At 37.9% G+C, this 24,861-nt stretch overlaps 1 protein-coding gene across 1 annotated transcript in view; it reads right to left on the minus strand.

Annotated features, from left to right (window-relative positions):
* mmp17a (matrix metallopeptidase 17a) overlaps window positions 1-24,585 on the minus strand; it is a 124,988-nt gene extending 100,403 nt beyond the window's left edge. The window contains exon 1 of the mRNA XM_067424567.1: window positions 24,066-24,585. Within this exon, the coding sequence (XP_067280668.1) occupies window positions 24,066-24,206 (141 nt within the window). The 5' untranslated portion in view covers window positions 24,207-24,585. The remainder of the gene's footprint in view (window positions 1-24,065) is intronic.
* Between the last annotated feature and the right edge of the window lie 276 nt (window positions 24,586-24,861).

Below are 24,861 nucleotides of genomic sequence, written 5' to 3' on the forward strand. Positions count from 1 at the left end.
CGGCCTGCACATTTATTTTAACAGATTTCCATGTGTGAAACAGGCGAAGGACGCATGACATACATCGAAACCAAACGACTGGTTATGGCAGATCCAGAGTGGCTCAGGGCAGATCCAATAGTTTTTAAACTTCAACAGAGAACCTGCCTTTGCGAAAGTAAACACTTGTCAATGGAGAGTGTCCAGACTCTCTGTACAAATGAAATGTACGAGAGTCTGGTAAGACCAGGTTAGCCTACAGTGGCACAAGTTACAAAAATTTTGAATGATGGTTATGGGAGGAAATATTCACAACAGGAATGTGTCGCATCGTACTCTGCTGCGTATTGGGCTGCATAGCCACAGACCAATCAGGGACGAATGATGACCTCTGTCCACCGTCGAAAGCCCTTCAATTGGCATGCAAGCTTTGGAACTGGACCTTGAGGCAGTGGAAGAAGGTTGCCTGATCTGATGAGTGCTGTTTTCTTTAACATGTGTGCACCATTTACTTGGGGAAGTGGAACAACGACAAGCCGGTGGGCCATTGCTTACCAGGTATACCCCTTCATGACAATGGTGTTGGCCACTTTCAGCAGGATAATGCACCCAAATTTCTATGAATTTTTGCACTGTTTTGTTATCAAAAAATTGAATATGTCTAAAAAACGATTGTGAAATTCCATCCAATTGGCCTTTTTTTATTTATAAAATGGTGTGTAATGATGCCATTCCTAAAAAAAAGTTTTGTTGTATTGCTAAATAAATCTGCCCTTGAGTTGTTTCCATACATCATTTTGTGTATATCGCAAATTATATTGTATCCCAAATCCTTCAATTCAATCCCAAAATATTGTAAAATGCAGAGTAATAAGACAATTGAAACTCACAAGTTTACTGCTTAGCTACTTTCACAAATGATACTAAATTAGGATATATTAGGAATTCAGAAGATCACGGTGCAGTGGGACAGCTGTTTAACAGGACTTCATGTAACTACATTTATGTGATGAAGCCCATGGGTTTGGACACATGGGCAGCTCATTTGTCCTACATGCAAAATGTTAGGGTCCATAAAAAAGACCCGTTTGGTCATATAGAAACCATCTATACCGGATCATTCAAACCATAAAAAGTAATTAATTCTGTTCAGTAACATCAAATCGATCAAAAACATCAAATCGCTGACGATTTATTTTGAACTTTTGTTAAATGATCTATGCTGTCTAAACAAATCTAAAAAATAAATTGAGAGCTTTTAGTATTCAACCTACTTTATTTTCCTAATTAGTTTGAAATAAAATGATATAACATATTCATAAATTATAAAGTTACTTTGTCATGTTTGTGATTTTCATTTGTCAAGTAGCCAGCTTCTGTTTATGTTGCAGTTAGCTATCACAACTTATTAGCATCTGATTAACTCTCCCAGATTTAATTTAAGATAACTCAAATATCCAAGTTATCACTTAATACAACTTCACATTTAAGGTTAAAATTTTCTTTTGGTGTACAGAACGCAATTTGACTTTCATCTTCAGACCAAAACAAATACATTTGAACTTGCTATAAAATAAAAGGACCATCAAATTAAGATGCGTAATTAAGAAGAAAAAAATATGGATGGATGATGTTTAAGAGATAACGCATCTTATTCTTATAGTAATACAATAATTTAATATACAGTTTATGAATAAAGCAGATTTAAAGCCAAGAAATTGTGATTTAACAAGAGCAACCAGGAACACACATGCCGGTAAGCTAATTATGTCATGTGACACCATGCACATTTAGTTGGGTTAAATCCCATATTCTCAACATTTGAAGTATCAACATAGAATTTTTGTGCTAAAGTTAAATAGAAAAAGATTGTATCTCCAGCTATAGCCTATCAGTAAACATTTTGACGCACTAAATCTTTTGTTGCAAAAAATCCTTAGATGGAAACCTGGCTATTGTTCATAACTCCGTTATGAATTCTTGAGCAGCCGTGCGCATTTTATATCCCCCTACACTCCCAAAAAGTTACAGTGCTGTCACTGGAGCGGTACCCTAAGGTACAAATTAAAAAGGTACATCATTGTACCTTACTCACCCCTAAATGGTACATATTAATACCTTAAAAGGTACCTTTTCGGTTTTGTACCTTAGGTTTTCGGTTTTGTTACCGCCCCAGTGATAGCAATATACCTTTTTTTCCTGACAGTGTATGGATGGGTTGAAAACATGCAGAACTAGCTCCTTCTACTGGCTGTAGTCTCTAGCCTCTGGCCAAAAAAGCCTCCAATTATGCTAAATGACGATTTTTGTGTCATCTGAGGTTTTTTCCAAACACAAAATATAGAAATCTCTCATCTCAGGGAAGCATGAGGGAGGGAAGCACGATACTACAATATAGTTCAATACTACATGATTTCTAATGATACAAAGCTTAATGCTATCGTTTTATATAATATTAGATGGGCATTTAGCAACTTTTGTGGTAATAATAAAGGATGTGTCCAAAATTTTGACTTTTCCCTTAACAAAAAAGCCTTTTGAAGAGTTCTATCTGTGGTGGAACACCAATGCACTTCTAGAACAGCTGTCGCGGTCAGACACATCATTGTGATGGAGATTAGCTCGCACACACACACAGAGCCTGGAAGCGCTCTGTCTGAGACAGACCTGAAGAATGGTGGCAACTGGGACTGAGCGTTGACAGGAGAATATGTGTATTCATAGACATGAGCAACTGCCTAGGAAGATATGAAAAGTTGCAGACAACTTTAACTTTCCGTTTGCATGCCGAGTTCTGCATTAGACTGACAAATGTCACCCATTTGATAAATACTGAATGCACAATGTAATAAGATATCATGTTTTGTTACTTGTTTACTCTCCATCAACCAAGGAAGCGTTTACTTATTTGAATAACACACAGAGATACATTTTTGGAGAACTGTATGAAAACATTTGCACTGCTAAATCAGTCTTGGGGGAATCGAGAGACGATCTAAAAAGTAGACAATTAATTGCATTTCTGCTTTGCAATAATATCTCAGTTTATCCCAATACAAACAAACACACCGTTGAGTAAAGCGACTCAGTTAGGAAGGTGTAAAAAATAGCTTTTGTGTCCTTGTCAGAATGGGTTATGCTTTGAACCAGATGAAATAAGATGTCTTTTTCTTCTGTATATCATGCAGCAGGAGGGGCGAGTTTTCTGTCGATGAGCCAGTGCTATCAGGGAAGGTCTGTTATATCATTAGAGAGGCTACAACAAACGATGAAGTCCTGTCCACCCTCATGTTCCAAATCATCCCAGGGCCCTGAGCTACTAACAACTGCTAATTAGCTCATAATTCCTATCTTTTCTGGGGCCAGACTCATAAGTCCTGTGACGTAAGCATTGGGGCTCGCTGCAGGGCACTTCAACAAAGCAGAAACACAGATGCTCACTCTGAAGCAGATAAATGTGCAGAACAGAAGCACACAGGTGATTAATGAGAAGGCCACCCTGAAAATGAACGTGTTCTCTAATGTCGCTTTTGTCAACCAAATAAGTCCCGACCAGAGAAGGTCAACTCTATAGTAAATTCCGTTTATGAAATTACCAAGAGCCCCCAAAGGTTCTGTTGGGTAATGAAAAATTGAAAACTGAAACAAGAGTCTGCGACTTTACAATTCAAGACATCACGGTGTTTAAATGTCAACAAATACATCAACATCTAAAAAACATGAGAAAGGGCAAAATTATATTTGATTGTTTTCAGGGCCTAGTAACTAGTAGGTTCCCTTATACACTTCTTACTTCAGTGAACATTTCTTAGGGTAAGTTATTTTTGAAAGTCAATTTCTGTACATACCAATGAAAGAATTTTCCTGCAGGTAAAACAAAGTCTTGTTCTATTAAGTTACATTTAAGAAATAAAGTTGCAGTTTGGGGAAATATAGTTGCAGTTGTAAGATACATCATAGTTTAGAGAAATCATGTAACAATTGTGAGAAATTGTAACAATATTGAGATATAAAATCACAATTGTGAAATAATAAAGATGTGCCATGTGAGATATAAAGCTACAACAATGAGAAAATGTCACAATTATAAGAAATCATAGGAAAGTCATAATTGCCATATTATTGTTTTACTCTTGAGGCAGAAAATTGTTTCATAGATATTGTAAAGTTTTAGCTATAAAAGAAAAGCTGAAATGAACATTGCATTACTGGCCAAGAAACAGAAATTTCGGAAAATGCACATTGACCTTTGGAACATGTCGTCTGTCACACACACACACACACACACACACACACACACACACACACACACACACACACACACACACACACACACACACACACACGTCGTGTTTCCATGTTTTATGGGGACATTCCATAGGCGTAATGGATTTCATACTGTACAAACTGTACATCCTATCCCCTTACACTGGCCCTGCCCCTGCCCCTAAACCTACCCATCACAGGAAACATTCTGCATTTTTACTTTCTCAAAAAAACTCCTTCTGTGTGATTTATAAGATGTTTTCCTCATGGGGACCTAAAAATTTCCCCACAAGGACAAGGATTTCGGATATTGCCATCTTTGTGGGGACATTTTGTCCCCATAACGTAGGGATTACCAGGCCCCACACACACACACACACACACACACACACACACACACACACACACACACACACACACACACACACACACACACACACACACACACACACACACACACACACACGTGATGACATGGACTTTGTTGGCCTCTAGGTTGGAATTACCCTGAGTAGATTATCAAAGACTCTCATCTTTGTGTGTGCACAACCTGAGCGTGACATTGTCAATGCTATATGTGGTAAGTTGTCACAATTACCCTGCTGTGATTGGCATTTCAACAAAATGTAAACATTTATAACATTTAAAAACATGAGCTGACATTTATTAAAAATGAAATAGTAATTCTAATTTGTTGAATGCGCTACAAAGGGGGGATTTTGACCTCACAGAACACTGCTGAAAATAAAACATATGTATCTAATTAAAAACCTTCTACAGCTCATGTGTTGTAGTCTCCTCTGTCTTTAGATTCAGTTTACATCTCATGTACTGTTGTGGCATTGAGTAACCTTCCAATATTTACACAGATAACTATCAACAAAACTAAAGGCTTTGTTTTATACTTATCTGTGGAAACCGAATGGGCACAAGGAGCAATAAAACTGTCACTGAGCACAGTGCAAGGATCGCTTGCAGAAGATTTCTGACCTTCTAAACGAAAATAAAATAGATATTGTCTGAGAAAATAGATATTGTCTGCTGAAGCATCGACTACATGCAGCTTCAGCCATGCTTTGATATTGCCTTTGCAAAGTATCAATACAACAACAGACTCTCTCTTATAATTTGCTATTTACTCAATAGTCTTCTATAGCATGAGTAATGTTCATATAACTTCCACTAACTTCTCAAAAGTCATCAGTTCTTACCAAAGACTTTAGATATAAAAGATTGTGCACTTGTAATATTATAAATGGGAGAATATATGGCGGAATAAGGCCGCATTTACACTGAATGGTGACCCAATTCAGATTTTTTCCTCCCATGTGGCACAGATCGGATATGACCCAACTTGTAAGTAGTAAAGAAAGCACATGGATTCCAATATTCTCAGATCGGTTTCAGGCCTTATTCATATGTGGAAATAAATCTGATATGAACTGGATACATGCATTTGTGCCTGTCGGGAAAGCAGACAGATCGGATATTCCTGTCAATGTGAGCCGTCTGTCATTGCAAAAAAAATTAAGTTTATATAAGTAATATATATATATATATATATATATATATATATATATATATATATATATATATATATATATATATATATATATATATAATTAAGTAATGTATATATATATATAACAAATTAAACATCTCTTTTTGACTAGCAAAGTATTTATTTAGTTTGTTTGCGTTTATTAAGAGGCAATCTGGAGCAGAAATGTATTGCTTTTGCAATAATCCTGAATGTCTGTTGTCGCTGTTATCAGCATTGTTATCGGCGGTTCGTGCCCAGATGCGGATATGGAGACGCTCTATTCGTTCCAATGAAATTACTAATAAAATGCACACAAACATTTCCCAGCTCTTCATATACAATTACTGATAAAGACATTTGGTTTTAATGAGGGGGGTGATTTCTTGATATCATAATGTTATTTTTTCTTTGTTTCGCTTAATGTAGTGTAAATTAAGATATCAGATGTGGGTCACTTTTAAAAGAAGATGTAAGCAGGTTGTCCAAAAAAATAAATAAAATAGAATAGTCAAAAAATCGGAACTGGGCATCAAGACCAGCATTTTAAATGTGGCCACTTTTCCCCACTTTCAAAATAAAATAGCCAACCACCAATTGGTAAAGTCACCGCATCACTGCAGCTGCCTTAAGAAGCTCTGGTACTGAACTGGATGCTGATTGGTCCAGCCTATATATGTGTATATATATATATATATATATATATATATATATATATATATATATATATATATATATATATATATATATATATATATATATATATATATATATATATATTAGTCAAGCATTTAGAAACAAAAATTATGAGAGAGTTGTCAGATTTCATATGTGATTTCATATGTGAAATTTAATCATAAGCTCGGTGAGCTTTGGAGAATTTAACATTTCCCCATTCAAAGAGATAGGAGCTATACTTGCATGACTGAAATTGCTTTTTAAAGATGGCTGCCGGGTGAAATTACTTGCCTTAAAGGTGCTTTGGTACTGAAAGTATGTAGTTTCTCATTCAATCTGTCATATTTTTAATAGATGTTTGCTAAGTGGTGTGTATCCAAATCTTTGGAATAAATTTAAAATGATACCACGATACTTTTCAGGTTTTAACTGTAGGGCAATTAGTATACTTCCTATATTGAACAAGCTTTTGGAGAAGATTACTTTTAAGCAAATATTTCATTATTTTAGTATAAATGGATTGCTTGCTAATGCACAACACGCTTATCGACCAGGACACTCAGCAGTACTGCTCTTATACACATGACAGATGATAGGAAATTGGTGGGTGCTGATCTTTTAGATTTCATCGACCATGATATTCTTGTTGCCAAACTGAAATGTTATGGTTTTTCACTCACAGCTCTTGACCAGATCGGATGGTATCTGTCTAATAGAAAACAGAGTGTATTTTATAGCGGATCCTTTTCTGAGGCCAAAAAATACTTACTATGGTGTTCCACAAGTAAATTTGTTTAGGTCCACTTTTATTTTGTCCCTGGGGTGGTACCTTAAAGGACCAGATTTGTACCTTTGATGAAGGTACAATATTGTACCAGGGTGTTTTAAAAAACAATTTTGGTTGCCCATGGTACAAATTATCCCCTTTAAGGTACAAACTGGAATGGTACAAATTTGTTCCATCATATTAAGGTACAATTTTGTACCCTTAAAAGGTACCACCCCAGGGACAAGGGTTTGTACCTTCATTGGTACAAAATTGTACCTTTTTTTCTGAGAGTGTATGGATATGCATAGACAATAATAATAGCAAATTACATTTCCGACTGGTGGTATTTTTATAAGGTGATCAAATATCACACACTCTGCTACTTCTTTGAAAGGCTTGTGGGTTTTAGACATGATTATAAAACTTGTTTTAGCTTGTTCACAAACAAATCTGATGCAAAAGACTGTGCTTTATTACGGTTATGTTGCTTGGAATATGGTTCCCATAAACATAAGAATGAGTAAAAGTACATATGAGTTTAGAAGACATGGTATATGTAATATGCTTACATATATGTAGATGTATGTTGGATGTGCTGCTACTGTTAAGATGTATAATTCATATGGTGATTTTATTTGACTAACTATTTACTTTCATTTTGTATTGCTTTGTGGACCCCAGGACGATTAGCAAACCCTCTTTGGAAGCTAATTGGGATCCAAATAATAAATCCTTCATTCCTTAATTCTTTTCCATTTCATTAATTTGTTATCTTTGAAGCAGTTTATATTCTGAACTAACTAGCAGATATTATATATGTTTATTAAAGGTAAAATGAGGTGAAAACATTGGTGACTTATGCTGCCTTCACGTGCTATCAGAAGTATCGCAAATACTAGTTTCCTGGTTCAAAAATTGGACATGAACAAAAAACTTAAGTCAAAACTTAAATGCGATGAGCTTGTACTTCAGAAGAGGGAAGTTTGACACAAAGCAACAGGACTATTCTTGAAATATAATGAAAGAAAATGGAGGGAAAACTTTGTGGTTGTTTCTGCCCTAATTTTCAAAGAACAGAAAAAAAGCACAGTAACCAACACTTGCCTTAGTTACTCTCCAACACTGTGAAGAAGTAATATGTTCACCTTAGCATGGCTGCTGTGAACTGTAATTTTTATTTGACGCTTTGTGTGCTCTGTATTTCATCTTGCTGAGATGCTAAGAACAGAAATTATCATAAAAGCACACTTAAAACTGCTATTTTCCCCTCCCGACAGACCCATTGACCCAACTACTCATCACAGCAATCCAAATGAGAAAAAAATTCTGAAGAATTGCCCAAAGGCCCTCATTTAGCAACTGCAAGACATTAACATGACAAACAAGTAGTCAAAAAAGGTTTAACAGCCACAAGAGGCTCATGATAAACAAACAAACAGAAAAATGTGATAATTTGCTTCCTTGGCCTACGAACGGAACTGAATCATATCCAATACTGATTCTACCTCATTGTTGGGCTCTGTAGGGATTACAGAATTCCTTTTGAGACATGCAAATTTGATGACAAATAATATAAGTGACTTTGCAAGTTGGGACAGACATGAATGCGTGCCTCCTGAATCCTTTCTTTTTTGTCTAGCTCCACCATCTGTTGTATACCATCATAGCAAAGCTGCTGCTAGATGATGTGGGCATCATCCTTATCTTGAACGTATGCATATTCTATATATGTTTTCAGCTTTTCTTTGTAGTGATTGTTAACCTGAAAATCGCTTGAAATGCCATGATGTTGAAGATGTTCTCATCCAACCTAAAGTTCACTACTGTCCACTACTGTCTTCAGGATCCTTGGGGCAAGTTATGCAATACACGGTCTTAATAGCAAAGATGCCAGCATGCAGTCTTGACTCATCTGCACTCATCAGTGACTCATCATTAAATTAAGATACAATAAAGTTTCTGTAGAAACCCCTACAGCGGTTCCCAGTTCCCCATTTCAAATGCTGTGGAAAGGTCAACCAATGGCCAAAAAGGTTTAAATATAGTTAACACTTCTCCTGGAGTTATTGTGCCATAGAAATCATAAATGCACTATTTACAAGAGGGAATATAGACACCCTCAACCTGATGTTTAAATATGTGTGTGTATTCCTATGACTGGTAAAATAATACTGCTATCTCCAACATAGAGAGGCTACTTTGTGATCTTAACTAACCGAAAATCATCTATTTTGAAAAGAACCCAACCCACCAAAAGCCCGCCCACACTCTCACAGATGCAGAACAATTAATTATGTGGGTGTGAAATAAACAGTTTTGGAAATGTAAAAATTAAAGCTAAAGCTCCAATCTGCTCCCAAAAATTCCGAAAAAAATTCAGATCAGTGACAGCTTCACTCAGAGAAGATGTCGATCTCAGCTGTCAATCATGACGCCCCCCCCCCATTTTTATAGCATAAAATAACTAACTAAAGCTAAACTTATTTTAAAAACAAACACTTGAAATGAAATCATCCTGATAATAATTGCCTACAATGACATAAACTAACTATGGGGGAAAAATATTTGAAGTGCAATTTGATTGTTTAGTTTGCCTCGCGTCGACGGAGGAGCGGCTATACTGGGACCGGTCACCGGGGGGCGATCGAGGCCCAAAAGCTTCAGTTTCTGAGAGGGCTGCTGCAGGCTTGGTCACAATACTGTATGCTGCTGTAGGAGGAAATTTATTTTTTCACAATTGTTTGAACTGCAAATCAGTCTGCCTACACTTTAACTACTTCTAAATGTTTTACAATAAACTTCAAATACTTCTTTCTGTACTGCTGTGATTCATCTGGGAATGGATTTGTTCAGTTCATGGTTTATAACTTTTTGTTGAAAGTCTCTTTTTTTAATTGTTTATAGAAATAAATCTGACAAAAAACATTCTGGAACCAATGTCACTTAAAAAGTGGGCAGTAATGTTGTGCTCTATAGCAATTTAATCTTTCACTCTGCACTCAAAAATATTAGATGTTAGATTTACATCAAAATGGCAGGTCAAATGGTTCTCTGCAACTATGACGGCCATGCTTTCATTAAATTGTACTCACTTGATCCCAGAAAATTCAACTAAAGAGAGGAAATAAATGACATTTGAAGGTGATCATTTTTATATAACAAACATGCATTCAACTTACAGCTGTGTTTGTTGAGTAATGAAGGTTGAGTAGTAAAGTGGTTTCTTAGCTTTTATCCTAAAAAGACTGTACAGTACATTCATTAATTCCTCCTTGAGCCTTGCTCAAGGGCACATGATGATGGATCAAGCCTCCCTCTTTACTACATTACCCGGCACAGACATAAAAAGACTGTACTAATATAAAATAAATGCTGTGTAAATGTATCTAGGTAACTTAAAGGACAACTCCGGTGAAAAGTCTCTACATGCAAACCGGATCATTGAGAACTTTGTAAGTGTACAAACAGTTTAATAAGAAGATACTTTATAGAGACAGTACATTATGTGTTTACAGACAGAAGACATCTTGGAAAACAGTCTCGACCAGTCGAGCCACGAACGCTGTGACTTGGAATCTCATATGGGACACCTTCTTCCCTCGTAGCTAGTCAACCATATATTTAATACACATATATAATTCATGCATTTCTATGTACTTAGATTTCACAAACTTCATTCCTATCGATCAGCTCACTTAGCACAGCGTTCGTGGCTCGAATAGTTGAGACTGTTTTCCAAGATGGCTCCTGTCTGTAAACGCGTAATGCACTGTAAAACTGTCACTGTCTTACACTGTAAAAAAATATATGTTCAATAAGTTATGACTACACACTTTTTTTACATTGTTTTAACTCATCAATATAAGTTAAGAAATGTTAAACTTGTTTTTATTAGTTATACAAGATGTAACTCATTTTTTAAAGTCAGTTTAACATAATTTAAGTTGAAATAACTTAAACATCCAAGTCGATTGTACTGCAAAAGTTCAAAATTTGCCTTTTTTTCTTACAGTGTATTATTAAACACTTACACTTATAATTTGTACACTTACAAAGTTCTTAATGCTTCGGTTTGCATGTAGGGACCCTCATATGCTACCGTGTTAATGCTATTTTGAGCCTTGTTAGTGGTATTATCTAGCAATTTAATTTGACTTATTCTATGCCCCATACACTCGCGTTATAAGATAATATATTTTTAGAGATAAAACTCTTTAAATTTTCATGAAAACGCATCCCAGAGAACGATCAACTCGGTAAGCATGTGTTAATTACCCCTAGGTTCATTTTTCACCTGAGTTGTCCTTTAATAAAAAAAACAAGTTTGAGTTCTGGCCGTGCTCCTTTCCTCATCCCATTCTCTATCACTTCCTGTCTCTCCATCAATTGTCTTGTCAAAAGGAAGACAAAAGCCCTAAAAATATAACTTATATAGCCTATAGTGTGTTTCAGCGAAACTTCTCAACTTTTGGTTGCACGAGAGAGCGTCCCTTTCACAAACCCTTGTGCTTTCCCTCTAAGTTCTTGTTATGCACAGTCCATATATATTTCATTCTTTTAACTGTGAAAATTCAAATGCTGTGGCAAATCTCACATTTTTGGTGAAATGAGAGAATACCTTATTATACTACCTCTCTTATCTATTTGACCATGGCGAGGTCATGCATCTTGAATCTCTCTAAACCTTCAAGTTTTATGTCCACGTATATCTAACCAGAAAAGCCTTGCTACTGGCTCAAAAATACCTTTCTTTCTCTCTGCCATTTTCACAGGGACAAGACAGCGAAGGAGCCGTGTCATTCAAACTTTACAGTATCTTGAATTTTTTTTTTCGCACATCAAAAGCCTTTGCTCTCACAAAATGATTTCTTTGCACCCGAGAAGGCCTTTGTTCCACCCTACTCTGAGCTCGCTCTGTCATCTCGTTAGGAACTGAAAAAAATGCAAATGAGAGACAAACCACAGGAGCACCTGCTGTGTGCCACTGAAGACCTGGAAAATGAACAGACTTAGAAGAGACCATAATGGGGTTGTCACCAAAATCTACATGGTGCCTTTTGAAATCATTTGGACTTCTGCCGACGAGTTTATGCTGGGGATGGCTGTTGAGCTAGGTAAAGAAAAGCAACTCTCTTACAAACTTCAGAGCAACTGTTTAAACAATCCTGCAAGCAATTTAAGACAAGCTCTGTTGTTGCTGGGGTTTTTAGGTGGTGCTTTATGGTCGCTTTGAGCTGCAAAGGAGCACGCCAACCCAACACAAAACCACCGTAATTATAAGATCCAGTTGGTTGTTTGGACAACCATAGCATAGATGCCCTTGATCTCAGCCTGCCTGGGGAGGATAGAGGTACCCCTTGGCTAAAATAAGACCAAGAGTGCACATGGAGTTGATTTGGGGTTTTCTTTAGAGAGATTTGGACTGGAGCATTAGTTCTGAATTTTTCAGTCGGTGTGATCCAAGAGAAAGCACGTAATATTGTGTTGCGTGCAGCTACAGTATGTCCTTCTTACTTCTTTTGCCACACAGTTTGATCTTTTGCTACTGCTGGCATAGGGTCCCGCTCTTTTCATTCCCTCATGCATTTAACTTATTACAGGGCACTATGCTTCGTAAGGTTTATCCATAGAGGCTTTCAGTATAATCACTACCCTGGCCGGCAACTTCAGAGGGTCAATGCCAAAAATACATCATACATAGAGGACTAGCTATTTTTTTGTGCCAGTGTAAATGTTGAACATGTTGCTTGCAAACTTCAAAATACAAATTTCAATAAGTTTGTTATATCAGGCAGAAATCTCTATGCCTTTAGGTTTTTTAATTTTTTAATTTTTGGTCTGGACTAGAGGTCGACCGATAGTGGATTTTACTGATACCGATAGCAAGGTTGGACCACCTTTGCCGATAACCGATTAATCAACCGATAGTTTTTAAAAAGATACTAGATTAAAATAATAATAATAATAATAATAATAATAGTAATAATAATAATAACAAAATCATATTTACATATGCAATTCTAAATTGCATATGTAAATATGAATATATTAAAATGACAAGTTCTAACAGAAAAAAATCTACAGAAAAGAAATAAAACATTAAAATATTACAAATAAATGTTTCTTTAGCTATAACCTAGAAATATGTAAGTGAATGTCAGGTAACAGACTGCAAGTCCCATTTGTTAACAAGGATTTATTAGCTTATTTAGCTAGCTTACATAAATGGTATGCAATATACATTTTACACCGTGTAATAATAGTTGAGAATACAATTGTATCTTAATCATTCATGTTAGTTCGTAGTGCATAAAAAAAGGTTAACAAGTAAAACTAATAATGAATAATACTTCTACAGCATTTATTAACCTTACTTAATGTTACAAATGGAATATTGGATATAATGTATTATAATGGATTACTGTATTATATTAAGTGTTATTTCATATAAATCCAAACAGTTTGCTTTTTAGAACACTTGACATTTTTCTTATCAAAATAACAAAATATTTATTGAAATCGAATGCATTTCTGATGTGTTTATATTTCTGTCGGATTCATGACCATACTGTTTTGTTTCTTACATCACCTAGTAAGTTTACTGCTTGAGGTAAATGTTACTGCTAATGTTAGTAACCTCTCAGACTCGACGACCAAGTAAAGTACATACATACTGCTGTTCTTTCGCTGCTAAAGCATCTAGTCACCAAAAAAAATACTTTATAATGATTTGGCAACATGTACTGAAATGTTCTGTATTCTTACCGTTTCCCTTTCGCTGTTTTAAACACGCGTCAGATGTGTCAGCGCGTTCTGTGCAGCGTGTGCTGTGAAGCGCGCAGCCTCACCTCAAGTGTTAATGTAAACAGTGATTGTTTTTCATTTGGCCTCTAGAGGCCGCTCTCACGCTATATAATACCAGCAGACCCTTCTCAGAGCTCTCGTAGGCTACTGTGTGTGTAATGACATCCTTCTCAGCCGCTCTCGCAATGGACGCCAACCGGAAAAACTATCGGTATCGATTTTTGACGATAACCGATTGTTCCACCAATCAGCTATCGGTGCCGATTAATCGGCAAATCCGATGAATTGGTCGACCTCTAGTCTGGACCAAACGAACCAAGCAAACTAAACTGAACACTGTGTGAACGCACCCTAGGGACAATGTATACAAGCTTTCGCAAAAGCCATTTGGATTACACATGTAAGCCACCAGGGATGGATCTCATTACAGAGCACTAACCATGTGCCTGACCCTGCATCCAGACAGGCTACAGGGTCAGAATAAAGCACAAGCCCTGCAAGGTGTTTGTCTCAGGGAGCTGAGCTGTGCTGGTTGACAATGAGAAAAAGCATCTGAGGCTCCTTAAAGGTCCATCTATCTGACACTCTATATATCTAGGGACACCATCCAGGGATTATTTAGAATGGGTTACAATATAGGAGTGAGAAGAGAGTGATGAGCCTCCATCTTTTTCTATTCCTCTCTGGTGTTTTTCCTCTACTCTGGGCTGGACACAATCAAAAATAGTGTGATAGCTTGGGATAAAGATACATCAGTGTTGTTGCTACTCTGACTTTCAAACTATATTTCCTGTTGTATTGTGCACCATAACTTCCAGGTTGTGAGGAAATCTAATTACACAACATTCAAAAATATGACTAAAAAATCTTTAGCAGGTGCTTAATTCTACACATCGTACTCTCGTGCCTCGATGTGCCAAATCTATTCTCATCAACACCTCTGCCACATCTTCACAGACCTCGTTCCTGAAATAATCTCCTCGTCCCAAATCCTAAACTCCAGATGCCTGGCAATGGACTCGAGGTCATGAGAATCCAGAACGACAGCCAAAACTAGGACACCAAACCACAGGCCCCGAACAGTTACTACATACTATTGCATTGTTATATCTCTGTCTTAACAGCGTGAGGGAATGCACAAAGGAGCCTGACTGACAGGTACAATTAATAAGAGTTTTTTTTCCAAGAAAATCACCTGATCTACTGAAGCTGCAAATCAATCCAGAGTACATTATTCCAGAGATCTATCTTAGCCAAAGAGAAATGATATCGATGTAATGTTTACCAGTTCTCTAAATGCTGTCTCCCTTTTTTAGTCCCCAAGGCTGTGCTCTTATACTCATTCCTTTCTCTTGATTACTCTTGCTGTGGGCCTGTGTTGGCCCTCAGCCACCTTGCTTTGGATGTCAATCGTTGGCCCTCCCCACTCATACTTATGTCTTTCTGGGTAATTAGAAGTGAGAGCCAGTAAGTGAGCACATTGGTCAGATTGACATTGTTAATGATGGACAAGCTGTTGACAGCAGAGGTGGCTGACTCTCTTTGGCTCGGTTGAGGACGTGCCACTCAGGGCTTGTGAGCTAATATGGTGTTTACTATAATGAGTATAGCACGGGTGAGGGTGGCACTGGCAGGCAGTGGAGCTCATGCGCTGCTACGTGCATCTGTTGATACAGCTGGTGCTCTCATTAAAGAGTAGTTTGTATGCTCTTAGTACCAGTAGTTTGACCTGAGTCATTGTTTGAGTTATTAGAGTGAGATACAAGGGTTTGTTAGCCTAGAAATCTAGACGCACCCTAGCGGCAGCAAATTTAATCTGCCTGCGAGTGTTGTCTAGGAACTCTCAATACCCTTCTGAGCTTTATTCGCCTAACTCTTGCCGGGCCAATCACATCGTGTATAGAGTTGGTGGGCGGGGCCATAATGACGACGGCCGAGTTGCATTTGCGTGCTTCTAGTAAACACAGAAACTGGCGAACGGCGGTCTTTCGAATCAGCTCTGACCGCGACTATGGAATACTTGGAGTTAAGCTTTTCTCTGAGAAAAGGACAAAGAACGGCACTGAAGTCATTCTTAAAAAGGGAAGATGAGTTCGGAGTTTTGCCAACCGGATACGGCGAATGTTTAATCTATCAACGAGCTCTGTTTCACCTTCGTTGCTCTGGTTGGTTGTAGCTCTATCCTATTGCGTGCAAAGGGAGTTTGAAAGACAACCGTTTATCCCGCCCCTCGGATTGAGCCCTGTCTATGGTGAGTTTCCAGACAAAACATCTTGATCTGGGTCTGGCTTGTCAGGCTAAGGGTTTGTGGCTCTTCCAATGGAAAAAGCGTCTAACTTGAATCTCATGTACCTTGATAACAATCACATTACAGCCTTCAGTGAACCTGTGGGACTGTTGATCGTTGTTTGCGGATAGCATAGAAATTTATGAGAAATGCCATTAACCGATTATACCGGTTGCGCAATTGTCTGTGACTCTCTTATAAAACAGCATTTTTATTCAGCGTAAACTTTAAAAATAGATCAATTCAAAACTATCGTTTAAGAGCAAACATGTTGAAGATTAGCAATGGGCTTTTGATTAATTAAATGATAAGCCGTTTTCCTACAAAAAGGAGTTTTTATTCAGCGCAGTGAAGCCTCTTCCATTGATCTCCATTAAAAAAAGGCCTCTGGTCTCCTTCCCTGCATACCATAGCATTAGCAGGTGTTACGTGCTTGCCTTCAAGTGGCTTTGGTTTGAATCAGAAGATTTAAAACAGAATGTAACATGTAATGCAGAATACAAAGTCAAGAAAAACATATTTGTAGCATCTTATACAAACGTATAAAAAAGAAGGGACAATGTCATGATAGAATCTTACTGATTTGACCTATTTTGGTGATTCTCACAAAGAGGTGGACATTTAATCAATCAATCAATCAATCAATCAATCAATCAATCAATCAATCAATCAATCAATCAATCAATCAATCAATCAATCCCCGTATTGTAACATCCTTTTCAGGAAAATTAAGCATGTTACCCAAGATTAAAAGATTATATTTATATATTTAAACATGGTATATATTTATACAGGGTCATATTTATATTTTAGGGCAAAAAATCCCTCTAAAACAAACACGAATATTCAAACTATTTGAACATCGCGGGCGCATTTTGTCAATGACACGCATTACGCCAATAACAGGTCAAATTAATACAAAGAGACATAAACTACTTGTATAGGTTGTCTATTTAAGTTTAAACATATTTGACAACTTATTATTTGCACAAAAACAAGTAAATTAACTAATTACCAAGACCGCAGAACTCTCTCTCTCTCTCTCTCTCTCTCTCTCTCTCTCTCTCTCTCTCTCTCTCTCTCTCTCTCTCTCTCTCTCTCTCTCTCTCTCTCTCTCTTGCTCTCTCTCTCTTGCCCTCACCCTCACGTTCTGCGCATAACGGTTTAGATGAACAAACTTTGAGTGCTGAGCAAGAGTTTTGTGCAAGCAATCTAAGGTCGCGAGACTCGCGACTCTTGTCCCAACTTGAAACAACTATTATTAATGTAAGTTTTACAGCACATTGAACGCTCTGATCGAGCTCTGCTGTGATAAACATGAAACTTTACCTTGACATCAAATGGTAAATAATCAAACCAGTGGAAGCAGTGCATTTATCCTTTATTCATGCAATATCTCTTCATTCAGTACAGTAGCCTACACTTTAGTAATGTTTCTATTTAACATTAAATCAAATGATGCATGGTATGCTAACTGTATCTTACATTGCTTGCATATAACCTTATCTTGCGGCTCAACAATTTTACCTCCTACCGACCAAAACCCAAAGTACTTCCAGATTAGGGTTAAAATCTATTTCTCTGCTGCGGTCGAGTTGGGCTCTGCACTTTCTGCTATCTTCCATGCAAGACGCGTCAACTTTCAGCAGTGACAGTGCGACTCCTGTGACCTGTCCCTGAACCCTCATGTGCTCACTCGCAAAGCAGAGAGCCATGCCTCTACCACGCAGTGTTTTTTTCAGCTTTTTTTTATTTTTAAATTCGAATATTTTTATATTTTCACCTTCAAAATTTGTTTTTAAAAAACTATTCGAATATATATTCGAATTTAGAATATTCGTTGAATATTCCTAATATAGAATTGTAACTTTTTATATATTTCCGGCTCTCACAGACATGTAACTTCTTCTTTAAGAGGCTCCTCTGTCCTCCACTTGTTACCTGTATTAATGGCACCTGCTTGAACTCGTTATCAGTATAAAAGAAACCTGTCCACATATTCAAGCAGTCAGACTCCAAATTCCACTATGGCCAAGACCAAAGAGCTGTCAAAGGACACCAGAAACAAAATTGTAGACCTACACCAGGCTAGGAAGACTAAATCTGCAATAGATAAGCAGCTTGTTGTAAAGAAATCAACTGTGGGAACAATTATTATAAAATGTTAGACATACAAGACCACATATAATCTCCCTCAATCTGGAGCTCTACGCAAGATCTCACCCCGTGGGGTCAAAATGATCACAAGTAAACGGTGAGCAAAGATCCCAGAACCACACGGGGAGACCTAGTGAATGACCTGCAGAGAGCTGGGAACAAAGTAACAAAGGCTACCATCAGTAACACACTATAGCTGTCTCATTTCATTAAATTTCGAAGGCTGCGTCCTCCGGAGGACAAGTCCTGTGTAGGATGCAGTATACGAAGTGTCCTCAATCAGAATTAAACGAGACGTCCTTTGTAGGACACACAGGCAGGTAGTCTCACGTTGCTATGCCAACACATTCAGTTTCCTTGCGCTCTCACGCCAGTTTATATGAATGAAAATGGTTTTGAAAATTGAAAATTAACTTGAAAATTACTATGAAATGTTTCTTGTCTTGACAGCAATGTACTGTTCTAAACGTTTAAAAAGCACTAAAGCGTTATAATCCTGTTAACCTGTTTGAGGTAATAGAGCTTAAAAATAAAAACAAGCTTGAACTTACATTTTAAACACCACACCTATGCTCGCATGTATATCTGGCATTGGTGCAGCTATATATAACTGCTGTTAACGGCGAAGCAAAGAATTGTGGGTTATCTCCAGCCGCGAAGGCTACACCTCAAGCACACTCCGAAATCCTGTGAAAGAAGGACGCATTCGAAGGTCGCATTTGGAGTGTCCTACTCACTTTTTTGAAATGACACGGCCTTATGACGTATGCACCCTTTAAATGCAGAGGACGCAGCCTTCTGAAATGAGACACAGCTTATGTCGCCAGGGACTCCTGCAGTGCCAGACATGTCCCCCTATTTAAGCCAGTACATGTCCGGGCCTGTCTGAAATTTTCTAGAGAGCATTTGGATGATCCAGAAGAGGATTGGGAGAATATCATATGGTCAGATGAAACCAAAATATATATTTTTTTGTAAAAACACTTGTCGTGTTTGGAGGAGAAAGAATGCTGAGTTGAACCATACCTACTATTAAGCATGAGGGTGGAAACATCATGATTTGGGGGTGTTTTTCTGCAAAGGGACCAGGACGATTGATCCGTGTCAGGAAAGAATAAATGGAGCCATGTATTGTGAGATTTTTTTGTGTGTAAAAACCTCCTTTCTTCAGCAAGGGCATTGAATATGAAACTTGGCTGGGTCATTCAACATGACAATGATCCCAAACACACCGCCCGGGCAAATGAAGGAGTGGCTTCACATTTCAAGTTCCTGGAGTGGCCTTTTTTTGTCATATTTCTCTCATAGTTGAATTGTACCTATGATGAAAATTACAGGCCTCTCTCATCTTTTAAAGTGGGAGAACTTGCACAATTGGTGGCTGACTAAATATCCAATCATATGCACTAAAGTTAAGGGGTGTTTACCCGAGTTTTAAAGCCTTGCCGGTTAAACATTGCATGCACGCGAATGAAATGTTTAACCGGCAAGGCACGGACTGTTCAATGCATGCACTGTTTTGCATTGAGCGTGCACATTAAACTTCTGTCAAACACACGTGATTACTGGACAGTCTAACTGCGCTAATACTGTCAAATACACACAAGGTTAACATATAAACACAGTCGTTTAACTTATGTCTAAAGTGAAAGTCGTGTGCGACTAAATATGAGCTGTGAGCAGGTCTTCAATTGACAGCAACAGCCTAGTGACCACACTGTCCTCAAAGGGACAGTTCACCTCTTAAATGATTTTAATTTAAAAAAAGACCTATAATACAGTAGCTTTTAATAAATGTTGTATATTGAAGACTATGTAGTTTTAATTTAAGCTTACATTTATTCATTCAATTTCATACTTAAATGCTACTGTACATCTCTGAGCTGCCACTGTACACAGGGAATGTGTACAAGGGTTTTTTAGGTAAAGTTTTAAGTTTAAGAAAGGGTTTTCAAGTATTTTAAGTAAAATAAAGAAAGAGTATTGCAATAAAAACATTTTCTCCTCAACCTTATTCTGTTCCTGTTGCCTAAGAAAAGAATAGCAAAAAAACTGAACCGAACCGAACCGAACCGAAAAACCGTGGTTAAAAACCAAGGTATGTATATTGAACCGTGGACTAACTGTATTGTTGCATCCCTAATTATGTATGTATGTATGTATGTATGTATGTATGTATGTATGTTTGATTCTTGAAAGTATAAACACTCTTACTCTTGAACTCTTAAAATACCTTACTTTAGTGATAATGTTTTACCTCTGTAAGTAAAAAAGAAAATGTGTATCCTGTAATACGGTTAATACAGTAATGAGAACTGGCAGATTAAGTGTGCGTATATAAAATAATTAAACAGTGTTACTACACTCTAAAAAATGCTGGGTTAAAAACAACCCAAGTTGGGTTGAAAATGGACAAACCCAGAAATAGGGTTGTTTGAAGGGGCCCATTTACTAGGGTTCAAACAACCCAATTTCTGGGTTTGTCCATTTTCAACCCAACTTGGGTTGTTTTTAACTTAGCATTTTTTAGAGTGTATGCAAAATTCTAATAGTAGATTACGTTTTCTTCAAGCAAAATGATGAAATGTGGCTTGGACATTTTTATAATTATGTAGAGGTTCTAAGAGGTTTTGTTCTAAGATGCATTGTTCAAGGGGGTGGATGCTGACAGAGGTCCACTGTGTCACATGTGGTTTGCTGTCATTATTGACCCATTCTGTACAGTCCGAGCAACAGTCTTAAAAACCAATCATCATGCCACATGCCCATCTGCTCCATCCCAACGCCCTTACTTAACACCCGTACACTCTAACAGAACAATACTCTGCCATCTGTGCCGTCACCCATGGCTTTTAGATCTCTAAAAGCATTGTTTGAGCCTGTCAGGTGTTGCTGTGCCGATAGCACACAAAGACAGAGCCACACAGCGAGGTGGACATGACTCCTTAAGTCTTCATTCAAGCATGAGTGGTCTGGGGTGCCAAATTAATAACAACAGTGCTATGATTGCGGTTTCGTCATATGGATACTGCAATAAAGGGTGGGGTGGGAGATGTCATTTGGAAGAAGTTTGTTTCTGTAAGTGTCATGTTATAACCAGCTGCTGTCACAAAGAGATGTAACCCATCAAAGATCATTTGCACAGTGTCAATATGCCACATTTAATGATCAGAGGTTTGATGACATGCCCTGTCACTTGCTGCCAGACATCAACAGCTTTATTATATGCGCGGACCAACTGCTCAGTAGCATCGCATTAGATTTGTAAAGGTCCATTAAAAAAGACAGTTCTTCCAAAGCCTTCAAACTCGCATCCATTTATTTGCAAGTTTAAATGAAAAACTTATTGGACACTTATTGGGCTATTTAAATAAATGGATTTCTGACCACATGTGATCATGTGTATTGATCACTTGTGGTCAAATTTCCCTTTATTTAAATAAACTTTTAGCAGCATCTTTATGAACACTATGTTCATGCCAAGATAGCTTCTTGCAAAGTTACTGGGTATGAAAGATAAAAGGATATTGATTGGGAAAATCAATTTCTTTGAAAAGAAAATCAAATATACAACTTTACAAGCGAGTATTGGTGTACTCTTGTTAAATAAAATCTGCATGCATTTGTTGGTACAGTAATGTACACACACACACACACACACACACACACACACACACACACACACACACACACACACACACACACACACACACACACACACATGTTGGTCTATGTGGTTTACAGGGACTCTCCATGGGCGTAATGGTTTTTATACTGTACAAACCGTATTTTCTGTCCCCCTACACTGCCCCTGCCCCTAAACCTACCCATCACAGGAAACATTCTGCATTTTTACTTTCTCCAAAAAACATCATTAAGTATGTTTTTAAGGCCATTTGAATTATGAGGACATTTGATATGTCCTCATAAACCACATTTATAGTGTAATACCAGTGTAATACCCATGTAGTTATACAAATTTGTGTCCTCATAAACCACATAAACAGGCTCACACACACACACACACACACACACACACACATGAATGTCAGATCACAACCTCATGCCCATTCAAAGGCAGGGATACAGAACACCTGGGATTGTTGAGACAAAAGAGTTTAAGAAAAAAAGTATAACTTATTAAGCATATCTATTGATTTGTCAATGCACAAGACTAAATTAGGTCAGTCGAACTGAACTGCACATTCTTCAGAATAGTCTTTTTTCCTATCCCCCCCCCCCCCCCCCCCCAATATAAACTCAAATCTTTATGCATACAAAATGAAAACTGTTCCACTAGAATATTCTATCATACACAGACAGGACTACATCGTGTTTTGCTTTTCTATAGTAGCTATACAAAGTTTTCTTTTTTGCATCCATGCAAAACAAAATATGTAAGCACATCTGTTTCATAAAAGTAACATATGGATAAAAGGATGAAAAGTTTCAAGAGACAATTAACTGATTGCAACTATAAAACTGAGTGAGCAACCTTTTTTTCGTTTGTTAGTGTCTGACATCACTGTTGCTATTTAACATTTTTTAAAGGAACTGCCAGTGATACAACAAAAAAACAAATAAGTGCTTCAAGCAGTGGCCAAATTAGCTGATCACCCAACACCCCGTACAATAAACGAACATATTTCTTAGCCAACTTCTCTTTCAAACGAACAGATGTGCACGCAGTTCACGCGCTCTCCAAAGCTCACTGCGCGTAAAATGTCAGGTCAACATTAGTTCTGACTTCACCGAAGTGCCTAAAAAAAGGTTGATTATGGTTCCGAAAACAGACCAACACACAAAAAAATAGTGTCTAACATGCGCTACAATCTGCCATCTGACAAAGTTTTAACATACTGTCATTCTCCACTTAGTATTGCGCAAACATACACAATACGTTTGGCAGAAATACAACCATGCAGGACCCTTCTCGTCGGTCTTATTGATGAATATTGGTGAGCATGCGTGTGTGAATGAGATATGCAGTGTTTATGTAGGTTAGACCACACATACCAGGGTAACGAATGTAAAAATAACCCACAAGTGAGCGGCTCGATATTTAAAGGGATAGTTCTCCCATTCTGTCATCATTCACTCTCCCTCGCATTATTCCAAACCAGTGACCTTTTTCAGCGGTACATAAAAGGACAGTCTCAGAATCACCATATATCTCGTTGTATGGAACGAAAAAAGCAATGGAAGCGACTGGTGACCGAGGGCGTCAGTCTTCTGTGTGTGATAAAGTCATACAGGTCTGGGACAAAAATGATGGTGAGTTAACGATGACAGGATTTTCATTTGTGCCTGAACTATTTCGTTAAGACTCTCACGCACGATTTGGTTCTGCTGAATCGGCGCGGGAGAAACTTGACTTCTGTGAATATATTAATGAAGTAAATCCATTATGTGTGCCCATTCAGACGTGTGGGAGTAAGTGCCAATAGCCTACATTTCCGATTTCACAGACGTGTCAAATACGTGTAATTATCTATAGGCTACCCACGGGCCACAGGTTTTTTCTTTCACGCCTTTTCCCTATACGATAATTATTAGTCGGAAGACAGGTTTGAAAGAGCACCTACCACCCCCATATCCATCTGCTCGGCTGTTATAGATGGGGCCGCCCGAGTTTGAGATAAAAACCAAAGAACTGGAAAAAGAATCATCTCTGGGTAAATAATCCAAATGGTCGGGGCGGAATTCCACTTTCTGAGAGACTTCATATTGCCCCCTCTCCCGGTGATCACAGAACGGTCTTTCTTTCCGCCGCATCCACCGTATAGATCACCCAAAGCCGGATGCCGGGCATTTAACGGTCCTTGGGAACGCGTGTCAGTCAAACTACCTCACTGTGGTGCGCAAACACGTGAAACACATATCACATACAACAGAGTACAGGACAGTTCATTTCCTAGGGGATCTCTGTCTCCAAGCGAAATGTCATTCACAGTGGTCATCAAAGCTGCCTGAAAGATGAGCCGTGTAAGCATTCACTCCCACTAGACCAAAAGTCAAACGCCTTTCGTTCAGTCCTAATCCGAAGCCCTTTGAGATGTGTGGATGTGTGCGTGTTCTGTCAGTAGAGATGTGTCGCGCTCTGCGCTGAACACGGCGGACTGATGCGCGGTAAGCGCGAGGAGAACTTGTATACTTCCCTCCCCGGTCGGGGTGGGGGGTGGGTGGTTCATCTTTTGCGGGGGTACCGCCGTCTGAGACAGCTGATACCTTTGCGTTTTAATTGTGTTACTTTTTTTTTACACTATAAATCGCATTAAAGTAATCATAAAAAGTCAAATAAATAATTTACTTTAAAAAAAAATATCACTTTGGTTTAAAAAAACAAACAGGTAGAGACAGGTAGGGGTTCACAGACCTTCA

The sequence above is a fragment of the Pseudorasbora parva genome, chromosome 18 (genome assembly GCF_024679245.1).
Source record: "Pseudorasbora parva isolate DD20220531a chromosome 18, ASM2467924v1, whole genome shotgun sequence".
In the NCBI taxonomy this organism is placed as follows: Eukaryota; Metazoa; Chordata; class Actinopteri; order Cypriniformes; family Gobionidae; genus Pseudorasbora; species Pseudorasbora parva.